A 19,930-nucleotide genomic window follows, 5' to 3' on the forward strand; every position below is an offset into this window, starting at 1 on the left:
AAGTCTTCACAGTCCTTTTTCCTTCATAAGAAATTGATGACTTCTGCAAACAAAATTTAAGCTAACAACCTTCATTTTAACACAAGCTATTTGATTTTTAGATATATAAGGAATACAATATGTAAACGACTTGGTAATTTACTCTTGTTTTTTTGTTTTGTTTTTTAAATATTTTCCATTGATTTTTCACAGAGAGGAAGAGAGAGGGATAGAGAGTTAGAAACATCAATGAGAGAGAATTATCGAACAGTTGCCCCCTGCACACCTCCCACTGGGGATGTGCCCGCAACCAAGGCACATGCCCTTGCCCAGAATCAAACCTGGGACCCTTCAGTCCGCAGGCCAACGCTCTATCCACTGAGCCAAACTGGTCCCGGCGGTAATTTACTCTTTTTTTCTGGAATGTTTTATTCACATTTTAGGTGTCACATACGGATAATCTACAACTTAAAAGCTTCCTTTACAATCTAACAAAAAAGACTTCCAGTTCTCCCTTACCATACATTAGAGTGGTCTGAGAAATACCCATTAATGTGTAAATGAAAAAATTATCTAAACAGCCATTCTCAGTTATGTCATTTGCATTTCAGAACTGCTTCAGTTTGGTCAAGTACACCCACTTTAAGGAAAACAATATGCAGAGAAAACAGCTTATTTAGAAATAGACAGGAATGAATCCTAAAAGTTAACTGACAATGAATGAGAAATGAAAAGACCACCTATTAAAAAATAATGTAAGTAAACAGGAAAATGTGAACTGACGGTCCCAAAAGGCAACTACGTGGGGGCTGGCATGAGGAACTCCCTGCGTCTGAGGTGAATGAGCACAGCGCATGCACTGAGTGGTCGGATCAGTCCGAGCAGGTCTCTTTGCTGACATCACTTATCCAGAAGAACCAGTCACCATCACTCACTCTGCTGCTGCTCTTCCCAGAAAGCTGAACGATGCCACTGCTCTGAAAGCAGCAGACACACCTACCATCTGGGAGCAGTGAGACCTGCTTGCCTCCTTGCGGAGAGGAATTCCCTGCAGCTGCTCATTCTGCATGTCCCCATGCTAACTTTTACCAAGCCAATCACCCATAAGGGTCTCCTGACCGTGAGATTAGAGGACAGCACCTAAAGGACAGGCTACAAACAAATGCTTGTGGAGGATTTTGAGGCTCACAAATAATGAACAGTAAGAGTCACTCAGAATCAGGCCTGCCATTTTTTTTTTTTTTCAATGCTCTATACTTGGAGAGAAGGGGGTTGATTAACACTTTAATGTGCCAAAAACTGTTCTAAATGGTTTTCATAGTTTTACTGATTTAATCCTCACAATAACCCTACAAAATAGGAACTACTGTATAAATATCCACATTTTATAGATGAGGAAAGTTTAGGTAACTTGTCCAAATGACACAACTAGCAAGAGACTGAGTTTGGTTTCACTCAGTATGCACTACTAACCACACACTATGTCTCATGCATGCACAGAATTTTCTTTCCAGAGCTCTGTGTGTATGTATCGATATATATGCATATGTGCAAACAACTTACATGTTTAAATACATGGCTTTATCAATTTTATTAAATAAGTTCAATGACTTTCTGAAACTAAAATTATAGAAAGAGCTCTCAATATAGGTCGGTCTCACACACACACACACACACACACACACACACACACACACGAAGGCTTAAAAAACTCTGTATATACTATAGACTATTCTTACTGAAACATATACACAGGTATCTGAATAGAAAAATCACCTGGAAGTATATATACAGCATATATAGTTTTTTAAGCTTTTTTAATCAAAGGATTACTTCAAGTGGGCACTATGGTTGTCTTCAAGCTTGTATCTATTTTCTGTAATGAATTGTGTTGCTTAGGTTTTTAACAAAATCATTTCTGCATAATCACTTACTCTACAAAATTTTTAAATGTTTTTATTGATTTCAGAGAGGGAGAGGGAGATAGAAACATCAATGATGAGAGAGAATCCTTGATTGGCTACCTCCTGCACACTTCCTACTGGGATCAAGGCCGCAACCTAGGTAATATGCCCTTGACTGGAATCGAACCTGTGACCTTTTAGTCCATAGGCCAACGCTCTATCCACTGAGCCAAATCTGCTAGGGCTACACATATCTTTTGTACCAGGAATTGCGATAGGTACTTGGGATACATTTGTGAATGATAAACAAAATCCCTGACCCTTTGGTACAGTGGAAATTCTTGCTTTCCTCTCACCCCTTAACCATTTGTATCACTTTTTGTGTGTGTTTCTTTCCATAGTTTTACATATAAATAAGGACAAATGCAAACATATATTTATCCCCTTACTTACATTACTCAGATATTATACATACTATTCTGTCTTGCTTTCTTCATATAAATATCTTGAAGAGCCTTCTATATCTTTACTCTTTTTCACAGTTGCACTCTGTCCATTGTATGTATATCATATTTATTTAAATAAGTCTATTGATAGATACTCAAATTGTTTCTAATAACTATTTGCTATTATTAACAAATACTGCCAAAATAAACCTGCATATTGTCATTTTGCACAAATGCAGGTATGACTGTTGGGTCATGGATTTGGAATTTGGATAGATAGGAGTATTGCCACATTGTTCTTTATAGGACTTGTACCGATTTACACTCCCACTGGCAAAGTTTGAGAGTTTCTATTTCCACATAACCATATGTAACCACACAGCCGGAGTTTTCTAATCTGATAGGAGGGAAAATTGTTGTTTTACATTGTATTTTTCACATTAGAGTGAAATTGAGCATTTTAAAATATATTTAAGAGCTACTTGATACCCTCTTATGTCACTTTAGAAATTCTGAACTTTGTGAACACATTTTTAGGCACATGGGTTACTGCCTTCGGGGTGTCTACAGGCAGCTATGAGACTGGCTTGAATTCAATTAGGTATTATTTTTTCTTCTTTTGAATAAATGCCAAGAAAGTGGTCAGGATTAAACTATGGGACAAAAACCGAGTCTTATCAGTTCCCCTAAGCCTAGCACAGGGCCTGGTGCACCTTAGGTATACAACACAATGTTTGCTTTAAAAAAAAAAAAAAAAAAAAAAAAAAAAAAAAAAAAGGAGGGGGGGGGGGCACCTAAAAGATGTTTTCTTTGGAAGTTTATAGTGCAACAGCACCCCCAAGAGGAGCTTTAGCTAAAGCTCCCACCCCACACAATCCCCCTACCCCATCAAATTTCCTCCAGCCAGATCTCTAAGCCATGGCACATACATTAATCAGAGTGGAGACCGTGTGATTGCTATATAAATGCCACTTCCAAGCAATCTCCAAGCTCCGCCTTCCAAATGGAATGCTGCCCCTAACCTCTCTTATAGAACTGAGGATGCTGTGGTCAGGGTGAATAGCTGGCCAGTCACACTGCCACAGGATAACACAGCCCTACATTTTCCCAGCCCAAAGACCTGGCCAGTATCAACCACTCAGTGATCAGCAAGTACAGCAACACAGGCATTCACAGGGCAGAACTCTGTACACTTGTTATAGGTAAAGACACCGTTACTGGGAAGTGGGCATTTCCTTCTGAACAAAAGAAACTTAATACAGACAGAAGTCATGAAAGAGAACTTTTATGTCACATGTAAATTAAACACAATTAAGACAGCATTTGAATAGATTCAGATGGATTTTCTATTTTGAATACTAGTAGAAATCTAGATGTTTATCTTAAGCTTAGAATTTTAGAATGAAAGTAATTGTTCATCTTCCGGCTGTAAAGGGTAATAAATAACTTATGACACAATTCCGTAGTCTTTGACAGTTTTGTGGCAACTAGTCTGTAGGCCACGAATGAAGCAAGCCTCCCAGGTGTATGTCCTTTTGTGGTCCCTTCCTCTTAAATCTGGGCTGGTCCTATGACCTGATTTTGACCAATAACATGTGGTGAAAGCAATGCTCTGGGCTGGCTGAGCTAGGTCATAGGAAACAGTTTCGGTTACTCCTGGAGGTCCCTTTTGGGAGCATCCCTCCTGGGAACTCAGCTGACAGCTAGTATCGACTGTCTTGAGGCTCGTCTCACAGGACATCTGACCCCGCTGCTGTCTGACTGCAAGTGTGTGAGAGACCTCCAGTGACTACCACTCAGGTAAGCAATCCATCCACAGCGCCTCGAGAGATCAGTATAAATCGTTGCTTTAAGCCACTAAGTTTTGGGGTGGTTTGTTACACAGCAATAGACAACCAGAACAAATCTGTTTTATAGCCACACCCAGGCAAGATGAGCAATAAACTTCTAAGACAATTTAGTAACATGCCCAGCTAAAGACCATGTGCTCTTTTACAAGGAGTAAAGATTATTTATATAGTCTGTATATCCCCTTTCTCTTCCAATCCCTGATAACTATGTTCTCAATAAATATTTATTAAATGGAAGCATGAATAATACAAACATACCTAACTATTGATTATATTGATGGAAGGAAGTAAGGGTATAATTAATTCAGAAACAGTAGATATTTAAAAGTATATACAGTAAATTTTGTAATACACACACACTCACATTCATTATCTCTATCCCACCCCCTAGCCAGGCATTACAGCAGTGGTTCTAACCTCAGGGACCAGTTAGATTCTTAAAAGAAAACTGAGGAGCCCAAAGAACTTTTTACTATATGTATTAAAACTATAAACATTATCTATAGTAGAAATAAAACCGAAAAAAATCTAAAATACTTCTTAATTCACTTAAACATACTAATGTACATCACATGTTAACGTAAATAATACTAATGAAAAATAACTCCTTTCCAAAACAAAATTAAAAATGTCAGACAAGTAGCATTATTTTCTATTTCTGCAATCTTTACACTGTCTGGCTTAACAGAAAACAGATTCTCATTCTTGCTTAAGTCAATCTTGTTTTAGTTGAAGCACATGAGAAAAATGTAACCCCAATAATATATGTACTTAAAAAGAGTTTTAATGTCCTTTACAGAAAATTGTAGACCTTCCTTGATAGAAAAAACTCAATTGCTGCCGAGACCGGTTTGGCTCAATGGATAGAGCGTCGGCATGGGGACTGAAGGGTCCCGGGTTCGATTCCGGTCAAGGGCATGTACCTTGGTTGCGGGCATATCCCCAGTAGGGGGTGTGCAAGAGGCAGCTGATCGATGACTCTCTCTCATCGATGTTTCTAACTCTCTATCTCTCTCCCTTCCTCTCTGTACAAAATCAATAAAATATTTAAAAAAAAAAAAAACAAAAAAACTCAATTGCTAGTTTCTTAGATTAGCTAAAATGTGGAATTGGAAACCCTCTTTAAGTCTGTTGCATTAAGATCCATTGGTCTATTTTTATGAATCTTTTCATCCATGCCTAATTTTGTGACTTCATGCTTTGGTCACTTGAAAAATATTGATTTGCTGAATTAAGGGTTATATAGATCTTCCAAATGTTGACATACCTGCACTGGTCATCATACACTAGCCAAAATACCCCACACTTATAAACTAATGTCTTTATCAATCTCATTGCAAAAGTCTTCAATTGTTGGGAAGACATCAAACTCATGGTGCCAATACACATTTTTTAAAATTCTAATTTTTGCTTATAAGGTTTTAAAATTTTTGCCAATTTTACCATTGGCAACTAACACTAGTTGTTTTCTTTGAAGTGATAGGTTCACGTTATTTTCAAGAAAATGTCTGCCAAAAGTCTAGATAACCACAGACTGTCACGTCACTCTTTCCTTTACATAAAAATGCTATTCCAAAAAAGCCCACAACTCAACTGCACATGTGCTTTTTCTCAAGACAATCACTGTAGTTTAAGATGTAGTGGAAGTGCTTTGTATGAACTTCCAGTTCTATCACACAAAATATTAAAGGTTAAGATTTATTACAGCTACTCATTTTTCTGATTTCATCAAGAACATTCTTAAGTCAAAGTGGCTCTTTTCACTGCAAGTGTATGGGTGCAGAAAATACAGTTTGGCGCCACTGACCTGATTTATGCTAAGGCACCAGCCGTTTTACCCCAACTTTGCTTTTACAACACTGTTGCAAATGTCAGCACAGGAAAATGGGATGTGTCTTATTATAAAAACAGCTTAGACCCCATGGGCCCTCTGTGGTCTGAGGAGCACACTTAGAGAACCCTGCATTGGTGTGATCCAAGAAGACTGTGAAAACCCTCCTCAGTGGACACTCTAATCATTCGTAACTGAAAATTTGAGTTTAAAGTTGCTGGCATCTGTTTCTCTTCTTCACTATTTATCAATGTCAAGTCTGCCATAAAGAGAAGATTTAAGAGGATATTCCTATTTCATAAAAGAAGAAGCTGAGGCATATTAAATGAATAAGCACATGCTACATGCTCAGAACACTCATTAACACTGTTGATAAGGAGCAGTTATTTACCTACCTTTTCAGCAGCTACCTTCCCACTGCCCTTTCCTCTCTCCTCAGGGAGTGTTCCTTCTTCCCTTGTTTGTCCCTGTCCCTGGTACATCTGATTCTGTGTGTATTAACACTGGACATGTGAATCATTTCCAATCTCTTTCCCTTTCTGTTTACTCCCAGTTCTCCTGTGACCACACCTTTGTCTGTCTTGCGAAAGGTGCCTTGTACAGAGACATGGAGCAAACACACTTCATCAGAAAGGCAACGCCTTTACTCAAGTCACTTCATTCTCTTCCCTGGCCCTAGCATTTTATAACGTATCAGGTAACAGATTCTGTGAAACTGGCGGGGGTGGGGGAACCCACGCCTCTTCTCTCTTTTGTTCTGGAAAGAACTGCACACCAGGAGCTGGGAGACAGTGTGCACTTGACAACTCTAGGTTTCAGTATTTCCACATGTACAATGTGCACACTTGTCTTTGATGTTCTCTAAAGGTCTTTCCAAACCTATCATTTAATGATTTGTGTTTAAAACAAAAATATTCTGGTTATATCAAAGCCACTCAGAAACAGGCCTTCACGGCTGCATCAATGACGCTGACATTTGATGCAGGAGATTCGTTATGCCATGTGGACAGAGACTAGTGAAGCCTCATAAGACACCTAAATCCAATGCGTTAGCAAGTGGGACGTAAGGCCGAGGGCAGTATCACCTAGCTACCAAAATGACAAGAGTGACAGTTTTCTAACTGGCAATAGAAACGCATCAAGCAAAGACAGTTCCCCACGGGTCTTTCGTGTTTCTGCACGTCCTGGGAGCAGAGGCACTCAGCGCTGTGTTCCAACTCTCTCTTCATGAACCCTGGTAAACAGATGTAGAAAGCAGAGACGGTGCCTCCCTCTAGAGCAGAGAGCAGTTTGTTCTCAAATACAGGTAAGAATGTTTTCACGCAAAACAAAGGTTGGGTCGATTTGCCTGAAGTAATTATAAGTGATCGGGGTTCCCTAAGCTCAGGGTTTCTCTCCTGTAATGTAACCCACTGCACATGCAGAAGCCAACTCGCCCTTATCACACTGCCCTGTGGGCACGAGAAACCACGGGAGAAAATGATGACACTCTGGCTCCTGCTGCTGCTGAGAGGAGTAACTGTCCTTCGTCTGACCCAGAAATCTCGAGTCTCTACCAGGATCCACAAAACTGTGGCAGTCTAATTCGATAACCTGAGAGTAGGATAAAGTCTCAGATCCTCCACAGTCGTCAGAAGGAACACTGGCTTAATAATTTCTGTCTATCTCGAGAGTTAGACGTTTTCCTTTGGTAACTTTAATTTTCAACTGGGAGTCATTTAAATGATCTTAATATGATTTTTTTAAAGAAAAAGTTAAACTAAAAAGCAAGTCATGCCAGGTTTCTGAAAAATTCAGTTACTGTCAAAGTATCACTGACTAGGAAGTGAGGAAGCCAGATTTTTTAAGGCAAAACATCCCTCCTTCCTTTCTTGGCTCCTGCTATGCCAAGATCAAACAAGGACCAGCAAGGACCAAAGGGAAACTGGAACTTCCTGACTGCCTGTGCATCCAGCAAGAACAGGTTAATGCTACCTTTGAAAATAAATCATATACATTTAATAGAAGTGCCTACATTGTAAAACCAGTTTAAAAGAAGTATTTACACTGCAAAGCCATTGCTCACTGGTTGAGCATCTACCCATGAACCAGGAGATCACGGTTCAATTCCCAGTTAGGGCACATGCCTGGGTTGCAGGCTTGATCCCCAGTGGGGGGCGTGCAGGAGGCAGTTATCAGTGATTCTCTCTCATCACTGAGGTTTCTCTCTCTCTCCTGTCCTCTCTGAAATCAATAAAAAATATATTTAACAACCACAACAACAAAAATTGTCTTTCTTTGATTCCATGGGTGACATTTGTCCAAAACAGAGGAGCTAACCACCCAGAGAGAAACAACTTGTGTTTCTGTAGTTCTAGGGAAAATACTGGGTGACTAACGTGTGTCATTCCCTGTGCAGAGCCAAACAGGGCAGCTCATAGGAACTGCCGGCCTGGGGCAAGACAGAGCAGGTGCACAGCACTGAACCTGGTTAAAATCTAAGAGCATGTCTTCACCACTGGTGGCTGTTCATGCGAGAATAGGTGAAAGCATAAATCATGGAATGGATAAGTTTTAAATTCTTAAATTACATATTGGGTTTTACAAAAAACCATACTATATTTATGAAAAGTTTCATTAAAATCTATGTTTTATATAATTTTATTCTTGAGGTTTGAAAAACCAGGAAGCTTTCAATAACATCTTACAATGTCATCAACTTCTCTAGCTTCAAAAAGCATCAGGTATCTGCAAAAGGTGACCAGAGTCGAATCAGCTTATGAGAAGTCTCAGAACTAAGCTTAAAATCCCAGATGCCAGCTTGTCTTCTAAGAATAAGTCATTAGATATTTATTGGAAGCCTATTGTGACCCTAACCCGTTTTTCTCAGTGCTTAGTGCATCAGCCCTCAGACTGAAGGGTCTTGGGTTTGATTCCAGTCAGGGGCACCTATCTTGGTTGCAGGCTCAATCTCGGGAGGCAACCGATCGATGTCTCTCTCTCTCTCACATCTGGTGTTTCTCTCTGTGTCTCTCCTTCTCCCTTCCATGCCCTCTAAAATTCAATGGAAAAAATATCCTAAGGTGAGGATTAACAAAATAAAAAGTCTATTTAGTGTCTGAGAGCTCTCTCTGTAAGTAATGCAAATAATTATATAAGACAAGTCTTTCACCTCCAATAATTACTATATTGCTTAAACAACAAGACTTAAACCTTCAGGCCAGGCTGGTATGCCACAAAGTCAAGATTCTGGAGTTCTCTCTCTCCCACACCCGCCTCTGAGAGAAGCCAGGTCGCATTCTCTAAGATGTGACTTTCTCCTTTCCTGGTCTGCTCCCCTGCTCCGGTCCCAGGAACTAGCCCTGGGCTGGAATGAGACCCAGGGACTGCTTGCTACAAAGAGATGAAGAGGGCTGCTGGGTTCTTTCTCTTTCTGATATGAAGAGGAAGTGACTGTGCTGGCAGCAGCTGGGTCTAAAGTGAGCAGGTCCAGGAGCTGGGGGTGGGTGGGGTGGGGCAGAGTCGGGGACGTGACCATTGCAGGTTCAAGGTAAAAGAGAATAGAGAGGAGGAAACTGGAGGGGGAAACCCTACAGAAAGAAGAAGTGATACCAGAAACTGGCTCAGCTTTTTTCTAATTCCAGACCACATTTATGCAGCCACAGGAGTGCAGCTGTGCAGAGCAGGGAACTGTACCCACTCAGTAAGGACAGAGCAGTGAGTAGAAGTAGTAACTGAAGATAAAGAGCAAAGGCGCTCTCAGGCAAGGTTCCTCAGCCTCAGCACTAGTGACATTTTGGTGATATCTGTTGTCCTGTATATTATAAGATGTTTAACAACATCCCTGGCTTCAACCCACTAGATGTCAGTAGCAACCTCCTCCCTTATTATAGCAATAACAGCAAAAACAATACATAAAAAACTTACTCCAGACATTGACAATGTCCCCTGGGGACAGAATCACCCACAGTGGAGAGCTTCTGTTTAAGGAGGTTAAATTTAACCTGTCAGCAAAAGGAAGCCATTTAATGATAAAAGAGAATAGAGAGGAGGAAATAAGCATAGGGAGCAGTAAGATCAGACATGCTTTTCAAAAGAATGCAGTAGTGTGGAGGTCAACTGTGGAGGGACAGGTATGGAGGCAAAAGGACCATCAGACAAATGACACTGTTTTGGTGACCATCATGAACACGTGACCCAAGACAGCAACAGTGGAGACGGAAGAGAGAGTATTAAAGCAAATTATAATGGTAGACTTAGACAGGATTCCTGGACATAGCATTTGAGGGGAAGGGAGAAATGGTAGGAAATTAGGGGCTTCTGGTTTGGCAATTTAGGTGGTTGCACTGAGAGGCATTACTTAGGATAGGAAATTTAAAAGGAAGAACATGTTTAAAAAATAAGTATAGTTTTAAACAGAATAAAAGTCTGAGGTAAGTGAGGGATATCTAGGTAGTGAGGTTAGTAGAGTTAGGGTTCAGCTAGCAAACAGTTACAGTGCATGCTATGTCTCAGGCCCTTTACAAGTACTAACTCACTTAATCCTCACCACATCCACTGAGATAAGACAGTAACTGCTGTCACCAAACTTACAGATGGGGAAACTGCTACCTGGAGAAGTTAAAGAACTTCTCTAGGATTCCACAGCTCACAGGTTTTGGAGCTGGCATCCAAACTCAGTCTATGCTCTGAACCACTCTACTCTACTGCCTGCCTCTGGAGACAGAGCGGAAGATCAGGATTATGTCATACAAGTGCACAGAGGCGAAGCCACAGGCATAAATGGGGGAAAATGAGCAGAGGAAAAAAAGCAATTTAGGATGAGAGGTTAGAGAAAGTATCTGTTAAGCCAAATGTGAGGAAGAAGCTGAAGGAAGCAGCCAGTGGGGGAACAAAACAAGAGGAGAAGTCTTAGGAACAGGGAGTAATGACATTCTTGTAACCCACAGCAATCCCTCACATACAGCCTACTTTTTATAAATGTTTTTCACTGAATTAATAAGCCTCATCCCAAATAATGATATTAAATACCCACGCTTCTAGCATATTCTGAGTCTTCATAGATGAGTAAAACCTAAAACATGTTCGTGATTTTTCTAGAATACCAAATTTGTAGAAGACATGTTGTCATTAAATATAAAACAGTAGCTTAGACGCCATATGAAATCATTCCTTACATTTATATCCAGCTAAAAAGGTTTTTTAAAGCTTTATTCACATCCTATTTTCTCAGCAATGAAGCATGTTACTATTTTGCATTTTGGTAAAGATCACATGAAATATTGGCTCTTCTAAGTGTTGCAACTGGCAGATACAAAACTGTACAGTCTCTTGCTGAAAGAGAATTTAGAAAATGTCTATGGAAACTGATGACTTCTCACTTGAAGGAGTCACTGGAGCATCTGGTGGATTGGGTTTACTGCTATGATACATCTGTGCATCTGAACAGTGTTTGTTATGCATCCAGTCCTTAGCAGACTTTACAATTATGTACCCCAAACACAAACATTTAGTACAGAATGAGTTTCCTCATGAAGCAAAAATGCTGGGCCTCATTTCCAATTTGAGACAAGTGTTTTCTAAGAGATAAATCTCGATTTCCAGGCCCAAATTCAAAGTGCTTTCCAAACTTTAATACCCAAATCATGTGGGGATTCCGTTAGAATGAAGATCTGATTCAGGGTGTGAAGCTGGGAGACACTGCCTTCCTAACAGGAAGTGATGCGGACGCTCTGGTCCTCACTCTGTGCCTCTGCGCCCAGGGACCAGTGCTGGCAGCACAGGGCCCCTCACAGAACCGCACGTCCCTCTGTGCCCAGCAGGGCATGCTAACACCGTCTATGCTGCAAGTGATGACTCTAAATTATTCTTTTAAATTATTTACAATTCACTCATTCACATTTTCTTATTCTGTTGTTAATAAAAATCTTTCCTCTCTATTGCTTTCATTATCCTAAACTGTGATCTGACTGCGAAGGCCTCAGCTGGTTCTTTGAGATTTCTCTCCCATAGTCCCTGTATAGGTTGAATGGGATGGATTATTTTCTAAATATAAACCATGCTGTGTCCCCACACCCCTTGGGCTTTGGTTTGGTTTGCTGTGGTTGGTGCTTTCCTCTCTCAGGCCATCTCTCTCGGTTTACCTTGCCTGATTTCTCAATGAGATGTGATCTCTCTATTCCCTGAACAACCACTCCCCACAGGAACTTCTCTTTCATTCTAATATTTACGATAGTCTGTCTATAAATATGTTGGTGCTTATCATATCTCCACTACTCAAATACCAGCTACTTGAGGGCAGCAAATTTTATAACTAAACACAACTCCATTAAAATAAAGTTGAAGCGCTACTCCTTACTGATGCTAAACGTAATCAAAATATTCCCAAATCTAAATTAGGGCTTTAATTTCTCCAAAATGATGGGTTTTCCACTTTACTCATCACACACGGAAAACTGGGCACAGTGCTTTATTTGCATTTTTCCCCAACTCTCATAGCTAGAAAATTTTTATTTAACCTTGCTTCATATATTTTATAAGAATTTAAGTTCTAAAGCAGTTCATCTGGCATTTTCATACTGAACAGGCCAAATATCCACAGTCTAGCCCTGAACCTGTGAGTATATTACCTTACGTGCCAAAGGAGCTTAGCAGTTATGATTCAGTTAAGACCTTGAGAAGGGTAGGTTATCCGGGATGATTTGGGTAGGGCCCAAGGCAATAACAAGTATCCTCAAAGCGGGAGAGAAGACATGAGGAGGACTCAACAACCTCCTGTTGAGGTTTTGCAGATGGCGGAAGGGGTCACGAGCCAAAAAATGTGGGCAGCTTCCAGCAGCTGGAAAAGGCGAGGAAACATTCTCCTCTAGAGCAACCACAAAGGGTTGCAGCCCTACTGACATCTTGATTTTAGCCCAGTGAACCTGTGCTGAACTTCTAAACCACAGAATGATATAACAAATTTGTGTTGTTTTAAGTCACTACTTTGTGGCAGCAATAGGAAATATGCTATAAAAAGAAACTATATGGCAATAAAAACTATATGGTTTACCAATATGATATAAAAAGAATTCTACAAGACAAACACAGAGGTAACTCCTCAAAAAGAAAGTGTGATGCTCTATAAAAAGCTCAACAAATATGTTAATGAAAATGTAGTTTGCATTACTAAGAAATATACCCGTGTTTCTTAAAAAGGTAATATATCCATAGCTAGTCTGGCTCAGTGGAGAGAGCGTTGGCCTGTGGACTGAAGGGTCCCAGGTTCAATTCCAGTCAAGTGCACGTGCCTGGGTTGCAGGCTCCTTCCCTATATGGGGAGTGAAGGAGGCAGCTGATCAATGATTCTCTCTCATCATTGATGGCTCTATCTCTCTCCCTCTCCCTTCCTCTCTGAAATCAATAAAAATACATATTTAATATTTGTATATTAAAAAGCTAATATACAAAGTTTAAAACCAGGTTTATAAAATGGTTGAAAGTAAATACAATTAATTCTGATTGAAAAGTTAGGTTAGTAACAGAGGAGAACAAGGTATTTTCAACCAAAGAAATGATAAAAATTAAGTGTGAAAATTTGATACTCTTGCAGATAACATTTAAAAAAGGGAACATCATCCTATCCTTTTCCATAGCACAGGCAGAAAACCAAAACCAGGATTTCTTTTAAAGCTCATATTTACCTGATGATCCTCTGGGCAGCATACTGATGGAGAGAACGGAACTGGGCTGACATATTTGCTAAAGCTGCCAAACAATTTGTGTGAAGGTACTTGTCCTGTCAGAAAACAGCAAGTTGAAAACATTCTTCGGCATTGTAAGCAAGGCTAATTAGAAGCAAATGTAAACTCGACTTTCATTGATTGTTGAAAGCTCAGGTCCACAATCCCTTTTCCCTAATTCCAAAAACCGACAAAGCACTAAAAGTTTCAAAGTGCTTTCACCACGCCTTTGGAGGCAGCATCTGGCAAAGGAGCCTGATGCTCTTTTGTGGTCCTCCTTGCCCTGCCCTGGTGAATTCCGAAGTACTCCACTGCAGAAATATTAATGTTTAATTACAGTGTGCTGCTCCAGAACCTAATGGCTGCATATAGTAAGCATCTGCTCTATAGTTATCTTTCTAAAATCAAAACGTTCTCCATTCTCACACACATCTGGCTCCTAGAGTTTCAGATGGAAGATTCTGAACATGTATCTACGTTAGCCTCACAGAGGAAATAATTGAAAACAGGTCAGTAAAACTTGACCATGTCTCTGAGTTATGAATTCTGTATATGGCTAGTCTATTGACCAGAACTGAAATTTGCCCCCAGATACTGCAAATACAATCCAGTTGAAATTTTCCCTTTACTCTTTGAAAGTGTTCTTTTTTCTATTGTCTCCCCAACTGAATTCATTTTTCTTCTACTCCTATCTTCTTAGTTTGCTGTTGCTTTTAAAAGGCAAATCAGTTTTAATGGTCCAGCAAAGATGTACAGCATCTCTTATTTAAATGTGCTCTACTGCTTGTTTTCGATCTCATGTAAAATGTCTCTAATCATGCAGGCTATTAAATATTAAGAAACAGATGCTATATATAGTACCTTTGGATCATGTAATACAGTGACTATATGCTGATCTGTATTTTTCTACTGTACTTCATGAGAACATCGGCACTCTCAATATTCAGAGTGCCTTCAACTACTGTATAGTCTTAATTGCACTATATGCATATAGAGAATAAAGCAGCTTAGAATATTATACTTACTCTTGTCCTTGTCATGTTGTACTGAATGGTTCTTATTACGACCAGTATTAGGAGACTCCCCAGGGAAATTTCTGTTAAAACCCGTTCTGAATACCAAGTAATATTTTTTAATATCTGTAATGGAGAATTAAAGATAAGTTAACAAGGTTGACTTAGGGAACAGGACTATCCATGCCTATATACCAGGTGTACCGGTTAATAATGCGGATTTTTTTCACTAGATGGAGTTACACGTATGTTGATATATATGCGATTTGATATATATGTTATTTTGTTATATTGCAGCAAGCTTCAAAACTTCATATGTCAATATGAATACGTTAGCAGAATTAGGGTTCAGCTAGCCAACTTCTGCACCTTCTACTTATTCCAGCCATTGCCAATGTCCCCTGGGGACAAAACCACTCACAGTGGAGTGGTTCAGGTACATCTGGAGTAAGTGGAAGGTACTGAAAGTGCTAACATCATAGATATTTTTATGCATCATAGATAGTTTATGATTTAACATCATAAAAATGTCAAATTTCATGCTAAAAAAAAGAACATTTGTGGGGAGTTTTAATTCATTACTTTATTTTTAAGAAAAGTACTACTGAAAGTTTTCCGTATACTTCAGGAAGCTTCTGGTGAACATGCTCTATATCAAGGTAGTTGTGAACGCTGGCTTAAATGCTTTCAAAGTGATGATTTTGATGTGAAAGACAAAGACGTCCAGGTCAACAGAAAAAGTTTGAAGACCAAGAATTACAAGCATTATTGGATGAAGATGTGTGTCAAACTCAAAAACAACTTGCAGAACGATTAAATGTTGCTCGGCAAACAATTTCCAATCATTTACAAGCAATGGGAAAGATTTTAAAGGAAGGAAAATGGGTGCTTCATCAACTGAATGAAAGACAAATGGAAATCCTAAAAGTCATCAGTAAAATGTTGCTTCAACAGCACTAAAGAAAGTCTTTTTTGCATCGAATTGTGGCTGGCGATGAAAAGTAGATTTATTTTAAGAATCCCAAATGCACAAAATATCAACATCGACTACAAGGCCAAATCGCTTTGGGAAAAAAACAGTGCTCTGTGTTTGGTGGGATCAGGAAGGTGTGGTGTATTATGAGCTTCTTAAACCAGGTGCAACGTTTAACACTGATCACTACCAACAACAAATAATCAATTTAAACATGCTTTGATCATAAAACAACCAGAATGTTCCAGAAGACACGGTGAAGTAATTTTGCTTCATGATGATGCACCATCACACACTTCAAAATCAGGTTAAGAAGACATGCTAAAAGATCTTGCCTGGAAAGTATTAACCCACCCACTACATTCACCAGACCTTGCTCCTTCAGATGAGCACTTGTTCCAATTGATGGCACATGTACTTTCTGCGCAGCACTTTAAAATGTACGAAGAAGTGGAAAATTGGGTCTCTGAATGGTTTGCCTCAAAACAAGAAAAGTTCTATTGGGACGGTCTCTGCCAATTACCTGAAAGATGGGGGAAACGTGTAGCCAGCGATGGACATTACTTTGAATAAAGCGCTTTGATGTTTCTCTTGAAATTATTGTGTTTTCTTTGATTACAAAATCCGCATTATTAACCGGTACACCTGGTAATTTCGGGTAAGCCATGGCTATGCTCTGAGTTAAACAGTATATACTAGAAAATTGAATTGTGAGACTTTGAGCACAAGACAGCCAAACTGTACTGATGTGTTTACTTCTCCTTCCCCCTTACTTCTTAAATATAAAAGAAAAAAAAAAAAACCAAGTCCGGAATCAGGAGGTTGTCATTTGTAGACAAAAAGGAGGTATGGCACATAGGACAAGCCTGAGAGAAAGAGTCAGAGCTTAGCAGTCAGAAAGTGAACGTAAGAAAACCAAGGCGTCTCTTGAGAAGTAGAGCTCTCCCAACCGCAGAAAGTGCCACGCTGTGTTCAGGAGAAGGCCAGGAATGCACATAGCCGAGATCTTCAAGAACAGATGTCCCTGTGTTCTCTTCTGTCTACTCAGAGCAGGCAGCTCACCCTCAGGCCTCAGTAAGCAAGAACTGTTTTCTAATTTAACTTGGCACAGCTTCACTGTAGATTTGTAATATGGGTATCAAAGAGAGAGAAAATGGGTAGACACGGGGTGCACTATTTTTTCATGAAAACCTAGTACTTCCATATAAACTGCCAGTTTCAAAAATAGTCACAAGGATGTAAAGTACAACATAGAGAATATAGTCAGTAATCTATGTATATGAAAGCCTAAGCAACCAGCTGACTGGCCCTATGACACACACTGACCACCAGGGGGAGACGTTCAACACAGGAGCTTCGGAATGACGGCAACTGTGCAGAGCGCCCTCTCACACGCTGGGACCCCTGGGGGGATATCGGACTGCTGGCTTCGGCCCGATCCCCACTGGCCAGGCCGAAGGAGCCCCAATGGCCACCTTATAATTAATTTACTTTCAATGTGCATGAATCTGTGCACTGGGCCTCTAGTATTATTATATAACAACTATGTATGGTGCAGGGGGCTCTAGGCTTCTCATGGACATCACTTCATAAAGTATTTAAGTGTCTAATCACTGTTGTACATCTGAAACTAACATAATATTGTGTCAACTGTAATTGAAAAATAAAATTAAAAAAAAAACTTCTACTTCTATATATTTTAACACTGTTTATATGGACATAAACATTTTCAATGTTATAAAGAAAATACCAAAAAAGAAGATAAAATCAGTTTGGGAATGTAATTCACCAGCAAGAATAAAATTTAAAGACTAAAATTATATTACATTGTCTTTTTCTGTTTCTCATGAATTTTATATATATATAATTGATTTCAGAGAAGAAGGGAGAGGGATAGAGAGATAGAAACATTAATGATGAGAGAGAATTATTAATCGGCTGCCTCCTGCACGCCCCCGTCTCGGGATTGAACCCCAAACCTGGGCGTATGCCCTGAGAATCGAACTGTGAGCTCCTAGTTCATAGGTCCATGCTCAAGCACTGAACCATGCCTGCTGGGCATATTACACTGTCTTTTAAAAAATAAAATGGCCGAAACCGGTTTGGCTCAGTGGTAGAGCATCGGTCTGCGGACTGAAAGGTCCCAGGTTCGATTCCGGTCAAGGGTATGTACCTTGGTTGCGGGCACATCCCCAATAGGGGGTGTGCAAGAGGCAACTGGTCGATGTTTCTCTCTCATTGACATTTCTAGCTCTCTATCTCTCTCCCTTCCTCTCTGTAAAAAATCAATAAAATATATTTAAAAAAAATAAAAGAAAAAAATAAAAAATAAAATGACTGATTTATTGGTCTTCTTCCCTTTATTCTATATTCTTTCACTCATGTATACAGGGAGATAAACCTGTTGGACAATTTCTGTCTCAACTGAAAAATGGACATAAAATGGAGAAGAAAAATGAAACCAGTGGCAACAAAAACATTTGCTTCCATTACTAAAGAAACCATTTTGAGAGCATTTTTAATTGTCGCTAATAGTCATTCGGAAAAAACACACAATACAAAATAGCATTTGATAAATGGTTCACAGATCGTTTCTAAGTCAGGTTCTGTCAGAAACAGCTACTAGGAGGAAAAGGAAGAAATGCTAAGCCTCAGTGAAAGGTATAGAGGGACATATTGATTCTGTAACTCTAACTCTAATCAAAATAATGGGGCTTACCACTTCGTGAATGGATCTATTGAAGCCATCGTCTTCTGTGAGGATCAACAATATTATAAGAGCCATGTACACGTGGTGTGAGTTTCTTTCTTCAACATGATACAGAATCTCAAGAATTGGTAAAACCTAGGGAATATAAATTTTACTTTACTACTTCTATTACTTTATTATGAGACCAATGTCTTAAACTTTTATACTTTTATTATCTACCCTTTGCTTAACTTCATAGTTACATTTTTCTTTAGAGAAAAAGACACACAAACCGACTCTGACCGAAAGTCCTTTCCACGTGAATAGCTAAGACACCAGCAGAGGAAATCACCACCGAATTGGTCTGCTGACGCATGCAGAGAGCATGGAGGCTCACAGTCAGCACAGACACTGAACAGAGGCAAGTCTGCCCCCAGCCTACTAGGAACTTACACACAATAAAGTATTCTCAGGAACACTGTAGTGTGTCAAACACTACCTTCCTAATAACAAAGACTATAAAATAAAAGAATTGCTAACTGACAAAAATCAGATCAGCACAATAAATTTCCTACCCATGACATTTTCTAATCATAGCTTTAATAAGGTATTTACTATAGAAGAAAGTCAAAAGGATAGAGACATCAGATGAGACATTATCAAAGTAATCTATGCAAGAAATGTAAAAAACAAAACAAAAAACAAACAAACAAAGAAACATATGAAGAACTCTACTCCACCCTCCCAAGTAAAAACAAAACCTTTTAACTTTTCACCGGTGTACACTGAGTGGCCAGATTATGATCTCTGAACACATAATAATGTGGCCACTCAGTGTGTGTGAGTGTGTGAGTGTGTGTGTGCACACGGGCACACGCACGCATGTGTATTTATATATATGTTAGAGGCCTGGTGCATGAATGGGTTCTGGCCAGCCTGGCCAGGGGGAGGGGACATGGGCAGTTGGCCGGTCTGCTTGCTGGTCGACTCCTGGTAGAGGGGACAATTTGCTTATTAGTTTTTTATTATATAGGATTTACACTGAGTGGCCAGATCATTATGCATTCAGAGATCATAATAATCTGGCCACTCAGTGTATATCATATACAGACAACTGCTCCTCCATCATTTAAAAAAAAATGATCTTAGACAAAGGGAAGGAGAGAGACAGAGAGAGAAACAATTGGTTGCCTCCCGCACATGCCCCAACTGGGGCTCGAACCACAACCTGGCTATATGCCCTGACGGGGAATCGAACGCGCCACCTTTTGGTGTACAGGATGACACTCCAACCAATGGAGCCACACCGGCCAGGTCATCCCTGCGTCATCTTATAGACCAACCTCTATACCACAGAACTTTCCAGAACTAGTGATGTCACAGGCTTTCTGCTTATTGTTATCATTTCCCTTAGAATACATCTTACTCAGAATTGTCTCTATGCTCATAACCTACCCATCAGTAAACAGGCCTTCTCGTTATAAGTTTTCACTCACATAAGTAGTATAATGTTGCACCGATTTTGCTATTTAAGCCTATCTTTTT

The 19,930-nt window shown here is 39.6% G+C and overlaps 1 protein-coding gene across 4 annotated transcripts in view; it reads right to left on the reverse strand.

Moving 5' to 3' along the window:
- DYM (dymeclin) overlaps window positions 1–19,930 on the reverse strand; it is a 233,669-nt gene that overhangs the window by 105,660 nt on the left and 108,079 nt on the right. For all 4 annotated transcript variants that reach the window (XM_036419857.2, XM_036419859.2, XM_036419858.2 and 1 more), the window contains 3 exons: window positions 18,416–18,541; window positions 14,736–14,849; window positions 13,672–13,766 (listed from right to left, as the gene is read on the reverse strand). In XM_036419857.2, coding sequence (XP_036275750.1) covers window positions 13,672–13,766; window positions 14,736–14,849; window positions 18,416–18,541 — 335 coding nt within the window. The remainder of the gene's footprint in view (window positions 1–13,671; window positions 13,767–14,735; window positions 14,850–18,415; window positions 18,542–19,930) is intronic.

This window comes from Pipistrellus kuhlii, unplaced genomic scaffold, assembly GCF_014108245.1.
Source record: "Pipistrellus kuhlii isolate mPipKuh1 unplaced genomic scaffold, mPipKuh1.p scaffold_m20_p_6, whole genome shotgun sequence".
NCBI lineage: Eukaryota > Metazoa > Chordata > Mammalia > Chiroptera > Vespertilionidae > Pipistrellus > Pipistrellus kuhlii.